The sequence below is a fragment of the Triticum urartu genome, chromosome 7 (assembly GCF_003073215.2).
Source record: "Triticum urartu cultivar G1812 chromosome 7, Tu2.1, whole genome shotgun sequence".
Taxonomy (NCBI): Eukaryota; Viridiplantae; Streptophyta; class Magnoliopsida; order Poales; family Poaceae; genus Triticum; species Triticum urartu.
The window spans coordinates 83,140,121-83,159,018 of NC_053028.1; the positions used below are offsets into that span (position 1 = coordinate 83,140,121).

Consider the following 18,898-nt stretch of genomic DNA (forward strand, 5'->3'; position numbering starts at 1 on the left):
AAATGCCAAGTTGTTTAAAGAAAAAGTTCAAAGATGGCATGACAAAAGGATACAAAAGCGTGAGTTTAATATAGGTGATTATGTATTGCTATACAACTCTCGTTTAAGATTTTTTGCAGGAAAACTTCTCTCTAAATGGGAAGGTCCTTACGTTATCGAGGAGGTCTAACGTTCCGGTGCCATAAAAATCAACAACTTCAAAGGCACAAATCCGAAGGTGGTGAACGGTCAAAGAATCAAACATTATATCTCGGGTAATCCCATAAATGTTGAAACCAATGTTATTGAAACCGTAACCCCGGAGAATACATAAGGGACACTTTCCGGAACGTTTCAGACTCCGAAAAGGAATAGGTATGTGGTACGGTAAGTAAACCGACTCCAAAACAGTTTTTAAGGCAATATTTCTCTGTTTTGGAATATTTAGAAAAATAGAAAATAAGAAGCAGTCCGGGAAGGACATGAGGGCTCCACGAGGGTGGAGGGCGCGCCCCCCTACCTCGTGGGCACCTTGTGCGCTCCCCGGACTCCGTTTTCGTACACGACACGTATTTTGGTCGGTTAAAATTCATTATATAATCTCCCAGGGGTTTTGACCACCGTATCACGCAAAAATCTCTCGTTCTTGTTTCGAGCTATTTTCTGCCAGGGTTACCGAAGCTAAACATCATGTCGTCTCCCTCCTCCTCCAACAATGAGGGCAACGATGCTTGGCTAATGAAGATAGAGCTGAAGAGAGAAAAACCCATGGAGACCCACAAGGATGGAGGGATCAAGAAGGCCACGGAGGACCAAGCTCTGGCCATAGAAGATATCCTTCAACTTGATCATAATCTTCTTACCCCAACTGAGATCAAAGCTTTCAAGATGATCGAGTTAGCTCGTATACAAAATAAGTATCTCACACGTGAAAATATTTTGTTGAAGGAGCATATCATCGCACTCAAGGGTATTATCCGCAAGTTAGAAGACCTCCTATGCTCGATGTGCGACTATCCATCATCAAAAACTCCACCTTCTTCGCCAACAAAGGAGACATAATCACATGGGTATGGTCGTATGGGCACTCCCCTTGGCAACTGCCAAGCTTGGGGGAGTGCCCCGGTATCGTATCACCATCACTTTTATCTTTACCGTTTTTCTTAGTTCGATCCTTTTGGTAATATCTTGATCCAGTAGAATAAAAGTTCTTAGTATGATCTAGTTGTGAGTTTTACTTTATAATCCTTCTATGTAATCGAGTCCATGAGCTATATAATAAAGATTAGTGTTGAGTCAAGGGCTTGATTATTTTGCCATGATCCTAAGGGAATAAAAGAAAAGAGAAAGAAAGAAAAAGAAACAAAGAGATCATGTGAGTCTTATGGAGAGTAATGAGCTCACATAGAAAAAGGTATGATGAATAAAAGTTGTTGAGGGTTGACAAACATAGCTTTGGTCATCGTTGCAATTAATAGGAAGTAATAAAGAAAGAGAGGTCTTCACATATAAATATACTATCTTGGACATCTTTTATGATTGTGAGCACTCATTAAAATATGACATGCTAAAGAGTTGACGTTGGACAAGGAAAACAACGTAATGGGTTATGTTTTCTTACATCTGAGATAAATTATATTGTCATGGATCATCCAACATGGTTGAGCTTGCCTTTCTCCCTCATGCTAGCCAAATTCATCGCACCAAGTAGAGATACTACTTGTGCTTCCAAATACCCTTAAACCAGTTTTGCCATAAGAATCCACCATACCTACCTATGGATTGAGTAAGACCCTCCAAGTAAGTTGTCATCGGTGCAATCAATAAAAATTGCTCTCTAAATATGTATGACTTATTAGTGTGGAAGAAATAAGCTTTGTACGATCGTGTGATACGGAAGAAATAAAAGCGACAGATTGCATAATAAAGGTCCATATCACAAGTGGCAATATAAAGTGACGTTCTTTCGCATTAAGATTTTGTGCATCCAACTATAAAAGCGCATGACAACCTCTACTTCCCTCTGCGAAGGGCCTATCTTTTACTTTTATCTCCTACATTGCATAAGAGTCATGGTGATCTTCACCCTTCCTTTTTACATTTTATCCTTTGGCAAGCACAGTATGTTGGAAAGATCCTGGTATATATGGCTAATTGGATGTGAGTTTTCATGAACTATTATTGTTGACATTACCCTTGAGGTAAAACATTGGGAGGCAAAACTATAAGCCCCTATCTTTATCTGTGTCCGATTAAAACTCCATACCCATAAGTATTGCGTGAGTGTCAGCAATTGTGAAAGACTATATGATAGTTGAGTATGTGGACTTGCTGAAAAGCTCTTATACATTGACTCTTTCCTATGTTATGATAAATTGCAATTGCTCCAATGACTGAGATTATAGTTTGTTAGTTTTCAATGAAGTTTACGATTCATACTTGAAATTGTGATTGAATTATTACTCTAGCATAAGAAATCATATGATAAGAATTATATAAGTTGTTGTTCTAAGAATGATCATGATGCCCTCATGTCCGTATTTTATTTTTATCAACACCTCTATCTCTAAACATGTGGACATAATTTTCGATTTCGGCTTTTCGCTTGAGGACAAGCGAGGTCTAACCTTGGGGGAGTTGATACGTCCATTTTGCATCATGCTTTTATATCGATATTTATTGCATTATGGGCTGTTATTACACATTATGTCACAATACTTATGCCAATTCTCTCTTATTTTACAAGGTTTACATGAAGAGGGAGAATGCCGGCAGCTGAGATTCTGGGCTGGAAAAGGAGCAAATATTAGAGACCTATTCTGCACAGCTCCAAAAGTCCTGAAACTTCACGGAAGACGTTTTCAGAATATATAAAAAATACTCAGCGGAAGGGATTCACTAGGGGGGCCACACCCTACCCACGAGGGTGGGGGCGCGCCCTACCCCCCTGGGCATGCCCCCTACCTCGTGGGCCCCCTGGTGACCCTCCGGTGACCATCTTCTACTATATGAAGTCTTTCGATGGGAAAAAATAAGAAGCCATCTTCTCAGACGAAACACCGCTGCCACAAGGCGGAACCTTGGCGGAACCAATCTAGGGCTCTGGCGAAGCTATTCTGCCGGGGAAACTTCCCTCCCGGAGGGGGAAATCATCAGCATCGTCATCACCAACGCTCCTCTCATCAGGAGAGGGCAATCTCCATCAACATCTTCATCAGCACCATCTCCTCTCAAAACCCTAGTTCATCTCTTGTATCCAATGCTTGTCTCTAAGTCCGGGATTGGTACCTATGGGTTGCTAGTAGTGTTAATTACTCCTTGTAGTTGATGCTAGTTGGTTTATTCGGTGGAAGATCATATCTTCAGATCCTATATGCATATTAATACCCCTCTGATTATGAACAAGAATATGCTTTGTGAGTAGTTACGTTTGTTCCTGAGGACATGGGAGAAGTCTTGCTATTAGTAGTCATGTGAATTTGGTATTCGTTCGATATTTTGATGAGATGTATGTTGTCTCTCCTCTAGTGGTGTTATGTGAACGTCGACTACATGACACTTCACCATTATTTGGGTCTAGAGGAAGGCATTGGAAAGTAATAAGTAGATGATGGGTTACTAGAGTGACAGAAGCTTAAACCCTAGTTTATGTGTTGCTTCGTAAGGGGCTGATTTGGATCCATATGTTTCATGCTATGGTTAGGTTTACCTTAATACTTTTGTTGTAGTTGCGGATGCTTGCAATAGAGGTTAATCATAAGTGGGATGCTTGTCCAAGTAAGGACAGTACCCAAGCACCGGTCCACCCACATACCAAATTATTAAAGTACCGAACGCGAATCATATGAGTGTGATGAAAACTAGCTTGATGATATTTCCTTGTGTCCCTGGGAGCGCTTTTCTCTATATAAGTGTTTGTCCAGGCTTGTCCTTTGCTACAAAAAGGATTGGGCCACCTTGCTGCACTTTATTTACTTTTGTTACTTGTTGCTCGTTACAAATTATCCTATCACAAAACTATCTGTTACCACTTGTTTCAGTACTTGCAGAGAATACCTTACTGGAAACCGCTTATCATTTCCTTCTGCTCCTCGTTGGGTTCAACACTTTTACTTATTGAAAGGACTACGATAGATTCCCTATACTTGTGGGTCATCAGGTCGCGCGGTGGAGTTGGCCTAAGGGCATGGCCAATGCATAGCCCAGGATGATGCCTCACATGCCATGTAGAATCGGATAATAGAAAAGGTAGGTTCGGATGGGGTAGCGGGATCCTCCTCAGGAGACGGGTGCTTAACGATAAAAAGTTGGTCCGGTGCATAAAGTTGAAAAGATTGAAATGGAGAGGAGGGATGCATGTGTGGTGAGAGTCACTTTCTATTCTTTGATGAGGTCCACTGGTAGCAGCTTGCATTGGGGAGAAAAAAATCAACACATATGTTTCAAATTACTTTTTGTCATGAGGCATCTGTATTCATATGCAACCATAGTACATGCCCTAAGAATAACTCTAGCATGGTCAGCATATCAACAGCTTCAAAAAGCTTTCCAAGTTTTTTTATTTTGGCTGCAGAAACTTGTGCCTTTGTGCAAACGTATAGTTGCCAAAAATGACAGCTTATTTTTTTCGGTTGATTCCAGTTATTTGCATATAAAGGTTATTGAAGTATACCATTAATACGAATGCGATTAGCTAAATTTATTTATTTATCTTTTTTGAGATGAAGAGGTTACTTGTTCCTCATATCTTCGTACCAGAATGTCTGTCATTCACCCGTGCCCATTGGCGCCCTCCTCTCTTGCTCCCTTTTCTTAGGGGTAAAACCGTCCTATTTTTTAAAAGGCATCGGGAATTGTCAATGCGACGACATGCTGAATACAGTCCGATGGAATATCAAACAAACATTAGAGTTCATTGCTTCCATTTGCTGATCTCCTCGGTCCTCACCCATTTGATCTTGTGGTCATCACAAGATTTGAGCATGCCCTTGATTTCTTCAACAACCAGCCCATCTGCACAGAGGATTTTTGCTATCATTTTTTTTTGCGAGAAAATTTCCAATCTATTCATCAACTGTCAAGGTGTACAAAGAACATCAGAAGTAAAAATTACATCCAGGTCCGTAGGCCACCTTGCGATGACTACATGCACTGGAGCGAGCCGAAGGCATGCCAAGCATGCTTACCATGCTTTTACAGATATGATGTCATGCAAGATACTTCCTACTAGTTTCAAAAAATATCTTACATTACAGGACAGAGAGTGTACACTAGAGGTGAGCCCATGCTCGACATGGAGGGCCTTTCGGCCCTTGAGAGGGAGGGCTAGCTCTGCATAAAGGGTGCATGATTCAAATACAGCGAAGGGAAACCGGGACAACTTTTTGGTCCTGGTGCCTGTTGGTTTTCACTTTTTATCGTGATTCTAGAGAAGATGGATTCAACTACTCGGACTTATGGCATTTATTTAACATAAGAAAACTAGACATGCTCATGATGAGGCTATGGACTCTTTTCCAATCCAAAGAGGTCAGGCACATTAGGGACAGACGTTGATTTCATTGATCCGTGTCCTTGTTAGCGGTGCCCGGATCTGGATCTGGGAGTCGAAGCTCGTCGCGTCTGTCCTGGGTTTACCGTGGGATACGGGTGAGTTGCCGAGCGAAAGCTCCGCGCTTTGGCACCAATGACGGCGAAGTCTGCGGGCGCCACTATCTTCTTGAAGATGTTGTCCTTGTTCTCCTCTCTGTGTCCGGGCTCTGAGTGAAGACCCTTGTCCACTCCGGACTCGGCAGTGGCGACACTATGCGCCGTTCTCCCTCTCGAGGGCGCCGTCGTGGAGCCTAGGTGTGCTAAGGCATGGCGTTGTACTCTGATCTCCCCTTGTTCTTCTTCGGTATCGTAGGTCTGCATCGTACCAAGATCTCAAAATCTTCTTTGTAAGAGGGCCACCTCTCCACTATGTATCTTTCGGTCGTGTATTTTGGTCGGTGCTTTATCTGTAAAGTGGGGCGTGAGCCTGTTTTGAGGAGTGCCTTTGCACCTGGTACTAGCTCAAAAAAAGGAAAAAAAAAACTTTGTTTTTGCCCACTTTGTTTATACCACTCTAGTTTTTGCCTACTTTATTTATACCACTCTAGAATTTGACATCTCATTTTTGTCATTCGAGGCTATTGACAATGTATCACAAATGCTATTTGTTGCAAAAGCAAAACTATTTCATTTCACATGGGAGACTCTTAGCTTTTGACAATGCACAATTGTCAAGAGTGACAAAAGTGAAATATGAAAAAACTAAAGTGGCATAAATAAAGTGGGCAGAAACTAGAGTGACAAAAACAAGGTCCCCTTCCCCCTATGTATCCGAGTACTTTGCAAGGCGTGGGGAGCTCAGAAAGATAAATCATGCATCAACTTGGCGTATGAATCCACGTCAGTTTTACAACCTAATCAAAATCTATTTGTTACACACGTAGTAACGCCCTTTGGTTCCTTATGCATAACCGACCAGCGGATCCTTGTGGTCATTCTATGATAATACTCCCTTCGTTTCAGTTTACAAATCCTGCGCATATATCTAGGTTGTTAATTTTATCATCCTAATATAAACTATATAACACGAAAATTATACCGTTTAAAAATAGAACATCTAAAGTTTATATTGATATATTTTTTTGTAATATATGACTTGTATTAGATTGATCAAATTGGCAATCTAGAATACGCGCACGCTTTCTAAACTAAGAGAGAGGGAGTACTATGAGAATCAAAGGTGGTAATGGCCTCAACAAATGAGACCTCAAAGATATCAAGGACGCCACAGAACTCCCTCCGTCCGGTGACATCTAGCTTCAAATTTTGTCCACAAAAGAGTGTACTTCTATCTTTCTAATGCACTTTAAAGTAGGGAAAAAATACTTCTCTCTCATCACACTGTAATCAAGATCAATAGCAATCTACACATGGTCTTTTTAATTTCTACATGCACTTGGCTCATAGGGGGTTGAGTAATTAAAAAGGAGATAGATGGTGGCTTGCACCTTTCCAATGCATTTTTTACTCAAGTCCATAATTTATCCTAAAATTTTTAGATGTACACTCTTCATTGAACGGAGGGAGTATGTTTTACTACTTGTCTAGGCACACCACTGCTTTCCCCCTTTGCAATAATGCACTACTTCTCCGTTTGCAATAATGTTTCCCAAATGATAATACTCACACGTGTGGCGAAGCAATTTTGTCCACACGTTTTTTGATCGCAACTTTAGTTACCAACTTTAATTGTGAAGCATGACAATTTTCTATTTGGTTGGCAAGTTTCAATTTTTTGAGATCCTTTTTTTCTGAATGACAATTTTAATGTAAAAATCGTGTGGACGATGTTACTACATGCTACACGTGTGACAATTATCGGCGTCTTAATGTTTTGCAATAACCACCGGGAAGCGTCACGTCTAGTTTTACATGTACGCCAATATGTGTGCGTTAGTTCGTGAGTACAATCCAGTGAAGAGTCATAGTGATTTCAAAAACAGCATGAGCTTGATACAACACAAATATATGCATTTACCTTATCTTGCCGTCCCATGCAGATATACGAGTACATTTGTCTTGTTTGAGTTTCTTATTATTATACTAAATAAAAAGGCCGCACTCCTCAGATCACGTGTAGGAGTGTATCCCTATCCCACATGGATGGATATTTTTATTCGAGCTCACATTGCATCTCACCCTCCCTATCCACACACAGTCAGCCAGCGTGCACCTCGGGCTTCTTCCTAAATCATACTGCAATAAGCTGAGGGTGTCTTTTTTGCATGGTATAAAGCTGAGGGTGTTGTTGTGTCTCAGTTGTTCATTACGGAGTACTGTATTTTTTAGGAACAGCGTTTATACCAAAATCCCGCAGAAATCAATCTCTCTATCTCTCTCTTTGGATGAGTCGATGCATAAATCAATTTGTTTTTTCTTTGAGGTTTTGCAGAAATCAATCATGTGAACCAAAGTGGGCCTCAGCAGAGCATTGCATGGGCCGGGATGGCAAAGCAGCAGCTCCGGTCCGCCATCGTACCGGCCCATAATATTCCGAAAAGCCCAACAAGCCCATATACCCCTTGCATCACACGCAAAACTACGCTTTCGCCCAACAAAAAAAACGAGGGAAGAAGATCAAATGCATCAATGAAAAACAGGGGGCAGTGAATAGCACATGTTAATTACTCTAATTATTCAACAACACTTGGTCGGAAACCACACGGAGTTGCTACACTCGTACTCCACACCACAGGGAAGAAGAAAATCGGCCGGTCGAGATACACAAATCGCAGGGACGCACAGCATTGGAGCAAGCAAGTACTGTAGCATCCACACCACACACTAGTATAGTAAAGCTATGGCGAGCCGAGCGGCCACGCAGGCTAGGCGTCGAGGTCGGTGGGGCACTGGAAGCCGTTGGGCGGGTGCTTGCCGCAGGTGATGAGCAGCCGGAGCGCCACGGGGAGGTAGATGTTGATGTTGAGCACCCGCGCCCGGATGGTGGTGCAGAGGCACAGCGCCGCGTCCAGGTCCGCCACCCCCTGCACCAGCGGGCAGCACTTGCTCCGCGCCTCCCGCCCGATCACCAGGTGCACCAGCCCGCTCAGCACGTCCACGCACGCGTTCAGCTTCAGCGCGTCGATCGGGCACGTCTTCCTCCCCGGCCCCGGCGACGGCGGCGGCACGTAGGGCGGTGTCGGTGGCACGTAGGGCGGTGACGGCGTGTATGGTGGAGTTGGCGGGACGTAGGGCGGAGTGTATGGCGGCGTCGGCGGGACGTATGGTGGCACGTATGGCGGTGGAAGTGGCGTTGGTGGCACGTACGGCGGACTTGGAGGAATGTACGGTGGCGTCGGCGGGGTGTAGGGCGGTGGGCTCGGCGTGGGCGGCACGTACGGCGGTGGCAGTGGCGTAGGAGGGCCGTATGGTGGAGTCGGCGGTGGACGCGGCGTCGGCGGCGGGTGGCACGGCGGGCATTTGTGGCCCGACGGAGGGCCGTGGTGGTGCTTGGGCGGCTTGCCGTGGTGGGGCGGGTGGTGGTGTCCAGGATCACCACCACCACCACCACCGCCATGTCCCGGCGGGCAGTTGCTCTCGTGCCACCCGTACGTGCCGGGCAGGAGCAGGACGACGGCGACGCCAACAAGCAGTAGCGAACACACTCTGGCAAGGCTGGCCATGGCGCCGGGGCGTCCGGACAGTGCGCGATCCCAATGCCAATGCGGTGCCATGAGACGCACCCGTCGACTCAATTTATAGAGGGGACATGCCAGACGCCCGCGCCATGCCGCGCGCCAGGTGTTCGACGGGAGCCCACCTGGCGACCGATGGCGCAAGAGGCCACGGGCGGCGCGGGGCTCACGGTCACGGGCGCGCACTGCACGCATACAGAGGCGTCGCTTCTCTAGTTGTACTCCATGCGCCCGATGCGCGCATGCCGCCATGGCACGGGGCCGCGAGTGCGCGACGCGCCAGCTGAGAGAGGGAAGGAGCATGAGAGTGGAATGTGAGGCTGACTGAGGATTTGTCCTTTGAGACGCGACTCGCGCGCCCGTGAACTGTCAGGGTTTTGGCGCCTTCGCTGACTCTACTCTATGGCTGGACTCTTCGCTTGGGATTCCCTATAGACCAACAGCCAACCAGTACCTTTTCTTCTTAAAATTCTCTCACATTTCTAAGCTTACAGTAGATTGCCGATTAAAAAACATACCGTAGATCAAGATCAAAGTCCAGCCATTTTTCAAGGGGAAAGGGATCCATATCAGTTGTAAAAGTTCATCAGCAATATAAAGCACATCAAGCATAATAAAAATTAAATTAAGGTCTCTAGACCACGGAACAAAATCTACCGTTGCCGGTGCGTCCTTGTCACCGCTTTTCTGTCGGAGCTGGTATGACATTGTCGATGACTGCGGAAGTCTTCATGCACACACACTAAGGACCAACGCCCTATAGTTGTAGTCGTTGCTGGAGCACCTGACACCAAATCTCGACATCACGCGCATGCAACAAGACACCCTAACTTCCCCGTCCCAAGGAGACGACAAAAATCTACGTCGGAGCTCTGTCGACTAATTAGAGACCGAAAAACAAACTTGAAGAATAAGCGCGGCCATATGCTAGAGGGTCATGTCAACGAAGGGATTAATATTTATAAATATTTACATTTTTTTCTTCTAATGTGCATTTGTCAGTTGATGCCCCTTTCACTTGAAATATTCTCTCGTTATGCATGGCAACCTTGTCCCATGATTGCCGCACCCACTCTATGTCCTTTTTCTATCACATTACACTATATCGGACACACAATGAGTTCTCTCTTTCACTGACTAGTGCATGGATTTTATTTCGGTAATGTAATCTAGCAAACGTCAGCCGGGAAGGGGTAGCAAGCGAATGCATTTTCTTGACAGTGTTAGTTGCGTCGGGGAATCAAATGGTGACTCTTTTGCCGAAGAAACGGTCAACCCCATACAATTAGGGGAGCCGCTACGTGTCCGCCGATAGATGTCTAGTAAACATCCACCATCTCGACAGCCGTCAGATCTCCGTGCGCGAGCCGTTCGATCTAACTCCTCACACGCGCGCGTCGTCTTCCCGACACATTAATTCCTGAAACAACAACCCAGTTACAGAAACAAACAATCGCGTTGCAGAAACAATTCCTGAAACAGCGGCCGCGTTGCAAAAACAATTCCTGAAACAATGATTACGTTGCAGAAACAACTACCATGTTGCAAAAATTTGGAGATTGCAGAAACAATTCCTGAGACAACGGCTGCGTTGCAGAAACAATTCCTGAAACAACGGCTGCGTTGCGGAAACAACTACCATGTTGCATGCGTCAAGCATGTCGGCGCCGACCGCAACAGAGCAGTAGCGCCCCAACTCCAGCTATTGCAGAAGCACGACGATGAGTCGTTCCTCGCCTGAAAAGCAACTTGAAATGAGGGAGCAGAGGAGAAAAAGAGCCGGAAGGGTAAGACGGAGGAAGACTACCTCGCCGGCGAACACCGGCTGCCGGCGCACGCGGCGGTGGCCGGCTGGCTCGTGCGAGCAACGGAGTTGTAGAAGCTTGAGGTGGTGGCCGCCATGGCATGCTGCAAGAGTTGGAAAAAAAGAGCCGACTGAGAAGGAGATAAGGAAAGAAGGATGTAGCGGTGCAATGGGTCCACATGGACACGCGTCACGTGCTGGAGGCGGTGGACGCCTAGCATTGGATCCGTCGGGTGATGGTAAGAGTTTCTTAAACTACCATTCTAAACGTTCGCAAATCTCAATCTCTCCCGGTGAACATTCGCGAGCTAAGAGGGTCTTTTTATTTTTAGTCTTAAACTTGTAACAACCATATCTGTTAAATAAATCTCAAATAGATATTTCGTTTGAACCCGGCTCTTTCTTTCAATGGTATCATCAAAAATGAAGGAAAAATGCCCTAAAGGCAATAATAAAGTTGTTTTTTATATTTTCTTATATCATGATAAATGTTTATTATTCATGCTAGAATTGTATTAACCGGAAACTTAGTACATGTGTGAATCCATAGACAAACAGAGTGTCCCTAGTATGCCTCTACTTGACTAGCTCGTTAATCAAAGATGGCTAAGTTTCTTAGCCATAGACATGTGTTGTCATTTGATGAACGGGATCACATCATTAGAGAATGATGTGATGGACAAGACCCATCCGTTAGCTTAGCACTATAATCGTTTAGTTTATTGCTATTGCTTTCTTCATGATTTATACATGTTCCTATGACTATGAGATTATGCAACTCCCGAATATCGGAGGAACACTTAGTGTGCTATCAAACGTCACAACATAACTGGGTGATTATAAAGATGCTCTACAGGTGTCTCCGATGGTGTTTGTTGAGTTGGCATAGATCGAGATTAGGATTTTTCACTCCGATTGTCGAAGAGGTATCTCTGGGCCCTCTTGTTAATGCACATTACTATAAGCCTTGCAAGCAATGTGACTAATGAGTTAGTTGCGGGATGATGCATTACGGAACGAGTAAAGAGACTTGCCGGTAACGAGATTGAACTAGGTATGATGATACCGACGATCGAATCTCGGACAAGTAACATACCGATGACAAAGGGAACAACGTATATTGTCGTGCGGTTTGACCGATAAAGATCTTCGTAGAATATGTAGGAGTCAATATGAGCATACAGGTTCCGCTATTGGTTATTGACGGGAGATGTGTCTCGGTCATGTCTACATAGTTCTTGAACCCGTAGGGTCCGCACGCTTAACGTTCGATGATGATTTGTATTATGAGTTATGTGATTTGATGACCGAAATTTGCTCGGAGTCCCGGATGAGATCACGGACATGACGAGGAGTCTTGAAATGATCGAGACATAAAGATCGATATATTGGAAGGCTATATTCGGACATCCGAAAGGTTCTGAGTGGTTCAGGTATTTTTTGGAGTACCGGAGAGTTACAAAAATTAACCGGGGAAAGTATTGGGCCTTCATGGGCCTTAGTGGAAAGGAGAGAAGGGCCACAAGGGGAGGCCGCACGCCCCCCCATGGGCTGGTCCGGATTGGATTAGGGAGGGGGTGGCGCCCCCCTCTTTCCTTCTCCCTCTCCTCTCCTTCCTTCTACTAGGAAAGGGGAAACCTACTCCTATTAGGAGTAGGAATCCCCCCTTTGGGCGCGCCTCTTGTGGCCGGCCCTCCTCCTCCTCCTCCCCTCCTTTATATACGGGGGAGGGGGGCACCCCATAGACACACAAGTTGATCTTTAGCCGTGTGCGGTGCCTCCTCTACAGTTTTTCACCTTGGTCATATTGTCGTAGTGCTTAGGCGAAGCCCTGCAACAGTAACTTCATCATCACCGTCAACACGCCGTCATGCTGACGCAACTCACCCTCGGCCTCAACTGGGTCAAGAGTACAAGGGACGTCGCCGAGCTGAACGTGTGCAGATAGCGGAGGTGCCGTGCGTTCGATACTTGATCGGTTGGATCGCGAAGACGTTCGACTACATCAACCGCGTTACTTAACGCTTCCGCTTTCGGTCTACGAGGGTATGTAGACACACTCTCCCCTCTCGTTGCTATGCATCTCCTAGATAGATCTTGCGTGATCATAGGATTTTTTTTGAAATATTGCGTTCCCCAACAAAAAGAAGCCCAGCTTTTAGTATACTTTGATAATAAAATACGGTATATGACGTCTCAACCAAGATATGGTAATTAGAAATTATTGGATCTTTATGTTGGATGTTAGAAACACTGCATGTGACGTAAATACAATATATGTTGTATACTCATCCAAAATGAAACATGGAACGGTGGATCCATATACAATAACCAAATGTGGGAGAAAAAACATTATCAGTAATATATAACCCATACAAAGTGAAAACCACGGTAATATTCTACCCAAGTTAGTGCACTCTCAAATAGTGCAACTATAGTCTTGTAGTAATCAATCATAGGTGACTAAAATTTGAGGCAAATGAAAATTAACAAAGATGATTGTATAATCAATCATGTCAGGAACATAAGTATACCCTGTTCGAATCAAACTGAATTGTGATGTGTTTCGGTGGAAATCAAACTGATTTGTGCATCATTTTCCTCCTAATTAATTCTTGTAAAGGTAAGCAAGCCATATAACATGTTGGTGTTTATGGTAGTGCGTACGCGGTTGGAGCAAGTGGTCAAGGAGATTTTTATCCGACATGGATGACAACATAATCTATAAATAGGTCCTCCACCATTGTCAACAGAGGTTTAGCTTTCGGCGTATTAGACCTTACCATTTGCCAATGTGTCTATTCTATTTTTTTAGTTTCGTATGTTGGTTTGTATTGGTTGTATGCATCTTAGTCATACAAAGACTAAATGACACTCATTTTGCATTGTATCTACTTGATGCTCCTCTATGAGTCAATAAAAGTGCCCTTTATAAAATAAAAATAGCAAGTGTCTAACTTAAAATTAATGTGGAATTTCCATGTGAAAAACAAACATCAACATGTACACCATCGAAGCAGCCATCCAGTTAGAAGAAGATGTGTCGGGGGTTGGGTGCGACATATGCCAATGGATGGCTTATCATGGTGGGAGCGAGTAGAACGTCGCCGATGCCTGGAAGCGGGATGAGGCGTAGACACGAACGCCGGCATACTTTACCCAGGTTCGGGGCTCTCCTAGGAGATAACACCCCTAGTCCTGCTCTGCGGGGTCTCCGCATGATCACTAAGGCACTAGTGAGTACAATGGTGCTCCTCGAGCTGTGTGCTAGAGGTAGAAGAAGGCAGGCCCGCTCTCTCCTTCCTCTAGGTATGAGTCTAGTTCTAACAGGTTGGGAACCCTTTGCATGGGTGTCCGGGGTTTATATAGGCCTACCCCCAGGGGTAGAATCGTAATACGGCCGGGTGTAAGTCCCAGCTGTCAGGGTCTCTGGTCGTCGGCTTCTCCGCCTGCTGCTGGGGCCCGCCGCTTGGTGGGCCCCGCCGACTGGTCTGGTACGGAGGCGACAGGCCGCTCCCGCCGCTCGCGGGTCTTGCCGGTTGCTGATTACTGTAGCCGTGATGCTAATGACGCATGCTTGGTCAGGGGAGCGTGGCTACAGTCCCGCCGCCAGGTGGGAGATCACTGTAGCCACTCCGGGTATCATTTGGTTAATGGTGCACGGGCTTCGAGGAAGGAACGGGCCGCCTGCTGGGAGCCGGCCTCCTTCAAGTCCGACTGGTCAGGCTTTCGCCGTCTTCTAGGCTCTCGCTGCCCAGTAGGGCTCGCCGCCTGCAGGCCGTACCGACAGGTCGTCGTGGGAACAGGGCTCTGCCCTGCCAGCAAGGACGTCAGGGACGGAGTGGCAACAGTGCCACGTACGGGCAGAGATCTCCGCCTGTACGGAGCACTGTGGCCACGCTCGACCCTGGATATGGGGGTGATGGGCTACACAGTAGCCTCACCCTGTCTCGTCTTCTTAATGGGAGCGCAGACTCTGAGGGCGCCGTGGGCCGACTGCTAGGAGCCGGCCTCTCTGGAGGCCGCCTGCAAGAAGTCGGCCCGTGTTGGAGTCGCCTTCTAGAGCTTAGCCGCCTTCTGGCAGCTGGCCGCTCGGGACAGCCGGCCACCAGAAGGCGGCACTTCTTCTTGATGTCTTTGAGGGGCGCAGCCAGCCCCAATGTCTTGAAAGGCTCAGGGACTCGGGTTAGGCTACCCGTGGCCCATTACTCCGACAAGATGCATGCATCTCCTGATTTGCAGCCTTTCCACTACTCGCCCCCAACCTAGGATGCGTTTGGTTTGAGAGATGGGCTAGGGTGATCGTGAGTATTCCCAACCAATTGGCTAGGGATATCTATTTTGTGTTATGTGAGTGGTTGAGGATAACCCATGTTTTGTTTGGTTCAAAGGATGAAACATTATTGGGATATCCTTCTCATCTGGGCTATGAGGAGATGAATATTTGAAGCCTTTCAGGCAGCCCAAAGAGGCGCAAAAGCCCAGTACCCATTAGGGTTATGACCTAGGGTCATTTTGGACTTTGTACATGAGAGGATGGGATGCTTTATCCTCCATCCAACAGCCACCACTAAGCGTGACAAAAATCTATTCATCCTCAAGGGAGAAGAAGAGAGAGAAAACCAAGTGAGAAAGGTGAAGAGAGAAAGACTGAAGGAAGAAGCAAAAGGAGCTCCTCCCCAAGGTTGTGATGGTCCAGATCAGCTACCTTGTCTCCTTCAAGTTGTGGTTTCACTATCTTTGGTGAGATTGTTTCAATTCGTAGCTCTTGAGCCTAAATCTTGTTGTGTTCATCCAAGATACAAATTGTGATGTATGAGATCCTCTAGTGCTATCTAGAGAAGAACTTATTCTACCAACTTATTCTATCCCACATTTGATAATAGTGGAAGAGGATTTGGGTAGCTTCGGCCCATGATTTTCCCCCTCAAGTTGGTAGGTTTTCCACGTAAAAATCTGGTGTTTCTTTGTTGATACTTGCTGCTGTGCAGAAAGTTACTCCTGCCACAAGACACTCGCCTGAGGAGCGTCTTGTGTGATGAGTAACTTATTTTACCTCCATATATGCTGCTGCATATTTTTCCTTCCGTGCTAAGCAACGATTCTTGAGTTACTACATGATGTGGTCCTCAGATTACTTTATTTTCGATGCAGTTTGTCAGTTCACCACAAGTGTCATTGTGTGCAAATTCCCAACAAACATGGTTGGGGATATCCATTGGAGTGTTTTCTTTGAGCCTTTGAAGGATGAGTGATGGATAAGGACTGTGGTGACCTTTTTGATTGACATGGTGAGATTACCTCCATAATTTGGCATTGTTTTTCAATGCAAGGCAATAAAATACTTCCTCCGTTTGGAAATAACTGACGTGGTTTTAGTTCAAAATTTGAGCTAAAACCACGTCAGTTATTTCCCAACGGAGGCAATATAATGTACACCAATAATTTAAAAAAAACTATTCCAACAAGATACCAAAATAATAGTAGAAAATAAACTTGAACTTCATGACATATAACAGTTCAACACTCCATAGGTAACCCAAGTACATACAACTCATAGCTCAACATTCCATAGAGCACTAGAACATATAGTTCAATGTTTTGATGGTAATCAAAAGAGGTTATCCAACAACCCATAGTTACTGTCTTGGTTATCCAACAGTCGCGTCGCCCTCCTTGAGATCCAGCTGCAACCTCCGCAACGGTCGGCCATCACACTCGATTGCTGGAGAGGTAGAGAACGGACGCAAAGGAGAAGAGGGCATGAGTAGAGAATGAACTGGGTGGAGGGAGAGAGGAGAATGGCCGAATGGGGGAAGTAAGCTCGTGTGCAGGGTGGTTGCTGCCACCCGCCACTTTTTCGCGGCTGACCGTAGCCCTGTTTTTGACGGATATTCAGACCATCTGGCTGCCCCTACCCTTCCTTGCCTCAGATCCAAATGGGTGACAAACACACCAAAAAGGGACTATCCCTGTCCTGGGAGGATAGCCCTACAACCAAACACATTCATAAGCACCCAAAGCAGCAGGTTCAGAAATCACAGCAGCAACCATTTTTCCCCCTATGAACTAGACCACTGGGATGACACTAGCATACACCGCTACCAGGCCAAACCATTCTCACACACCAATCAGATATTAACTCATTATTATTACAACATATCACAATCAGACAATGTCATCGATTCGCTCAGGCAACAGGCAAAAACAGTCTGATTGATCTAAGCGAGACATGGGTGTCAGAGCTCCAATTTTCGTTGGACATGGAGCCCAATCTTTTTTTTTTCTGTACAGTTAAAACAAGACCAGCATCCAACAATGCCAAGAAATCATAGAAATGCCGTTTTTCTCGTGTCAGACTGGCAATCACCGCCGCGCCTTTCCTGTCATGAAGAAGAGAGCACATTCCCAGTTAGCTTCACTTTCACTCTTGTCAAAAGAAAAGTCAGGGTGGATTCAGATATACCACTCACCACGGGGTGATGACCGGGGCCTATACGACACGGCGGCCATGTCGTTAAGGTCCTGCAGCGGCGTCAGATGCTTGACAACCTCGTCCATCATCGGGCGCGACTTGCTGTCACGGTTGAGGCAGTGGTGGCAGATCTGGGCAACCTTCTGAACACCTCTGACGGAATAGTTCAGTCCCAGGCGAGGGTCTACGAGCTGATAGAGCCTTCGCCGGTCGCTCAGATACGGCCTCGCCCATGCAACGAGGTTCTGCTCCCCTGGAGGTCGCTTCTTGTCCACTGATCTCCTGCCAGTCAGCACCTCCAGCAGCACGACTCCGAAGCTATATACGTCGCTCTTGGTTGTTAAGTGGCCTGAACAGTGTGCTTAATATGAGATATAAAACTTGGCATGTCTATTGCCACAACAAATAATCTTAAACTGAGTTTTTGTTCTCTTGGATATTATCACATTCAAGAAACTGGGAAAAAAAGCTGTAAAGTACCAACTAGTCACTGAAAATTCCTATCACAGCCAAGAAACTAGGCAAGAAACTACCAACTACTCCCTCCATTCCTAAATATATGACATTTTGGTAGTTCGATTTGAACTACCAAAACGTCATATATTTAGGAACAGAGGGAGTATAAACAGAGCTTATCATTCTCTTGGCTATTATCAGAGCCAGTAAAGTAGTACCAACTAGTAACTGCATGCTGAAGAATTCTCGATGCATGTACCTGTCATTACATACTCGGGCGCAGCATAGCCATAGGTGCCAAGAACTCGAGTAGAGACATGGGTTTTATCACCTTGGGGACCAGCTTTTGCGAGCCCAAAATCTGAAAGTTTTGAATTGTACTCCTGTAAAAACAGAACTTTCACAGTTAAAGCAACATACTACACGTAAGCATGGGAAAAATAAATTGACAATAGAATTACCGCATCGATAAGAATATTTGATGTCTTAAAATCCCTGTAAATAACTGGTTTGGGACCAACATGTAGGAAGGCTAGACCTTTAGCAGCACCAAGAACAACCTTCATCCTGCACGGCCAAGGTAGGGGAAGAGTCCCTTCAAGATTAAACAAAGTATAAGATAACAGGAGAATAAAAAGGGACAAAACAACACACACGTAGTAAAAAACGAAGTAAACATAGCTAGGCAGGGATGAAAAGCAATAATTAAAGTAGAAGAAACCCCACACAGACCAGTGTTCCTGTAAGGATTTGTACCAGAAGTTGGAGTTCTAAATAACAGTTAAAAAAAGTTATGATTGTTCTGAGTTTGAACTGCAAAAAACAAGCTAGAGATAGTAAAGCATGCATACCACCTTGGGATAAAAAGATTAACATGCAACTGGTCACCTTTAGATTATTGTCTCTTTGCAAAAAATTATTGATTTTCCTTTCAGATATTAGATAGGTTGAACTTCA

The 18,898-nt window shown here is 45.3% G+C and overlaps 2 protein-coding genes across 2 annotated transcripts; both read right to left on the minus strand.

Annotated features, from left to right (window-relative positions):
- Positions 1-5,478: 5,478 nt before the first annotated feature.
- LOC125520828 (36.4 kDa proline-rich protein-like) lies at positions 5,479-9,255 on the minus strand. Its single transcript, XM_048685858.1, has 3 exons — positions 8,392-9,255; positions 6,823-6,824; positions 5,479-5,490 (listed from the first exon to the last, which is right to left on the minus strand). The coding sequence occupies exon 1, from the start codon at positions 9,243-9,245 to the stop codon at positions 8,397-8,399; it is 849 nt and encodes a 282-aa protein (XP_048541815.1). The 5' UTR covers positions 9,246-9,255; the 3' UTR covers positions 5,479-5,490; positions 6,823-6,824; positions 8,392-8,396.
- A 7,889-nt stretch (positions 9,256-17,144) lies between these two features.
- LOC125520648 (serine/threonine-protein kinase PBL36-like) lies at positions 17,145-18,536 on the minus strand. The gene is made up of 4 exons (XM_048685611.1): positions 18,403-18,536; positions 18,201-18,324; positions 17,484-17,834; positions 17,145-17,393 (listed from the first exon to the last, which is right to left on the minus strand). The coding sequence occupies exons 1-4, from the start codon at positions 18,505-18,507 to the stop codon at positions 17,377-17,379; spliced, it is 597 nt and encodes a 198-aa protein (XP_048541568.1). The 5' UTR covers positions 18,508-18,536; the 3' UTR covers positions 17,145-17,376.
- Positions 18,537-18,898: the final 362 nt, after the last annotated feature.

Excerpts from the sequence above, each read along its gene's own strand:
- LOC125520648 (XM_048685611.1), bottom strand. The coding sequence starts at position 18,507 with ATGAAGGTTGTTCTTGGTGCTGCTAAAGGTCTAGCCTTCCTACATGTT. Across the intron at positions 18,325-18,402 it reads CAAATATTCTTATCGATGCG|GAGTACAATTCAAAACTTTC; the intron begins GTAATTCTATTG and ends CTGTTTTTACAG. Across the intron at positions 17,835-18,200 it reads GCCCGAGTATGTAATGACAG|GCCACTTAACAACCAAGAGC; the intron begins GTACATGCATCG and ends CACACTGTTCAG.
- LOC125520828 (XM_048685858.1), bottom strand. The coding sequence starts at position 9,245 with ATGGCACCGCATTGGCATTGGGATCGCGCACTGTCCGGACGCCCCGGC.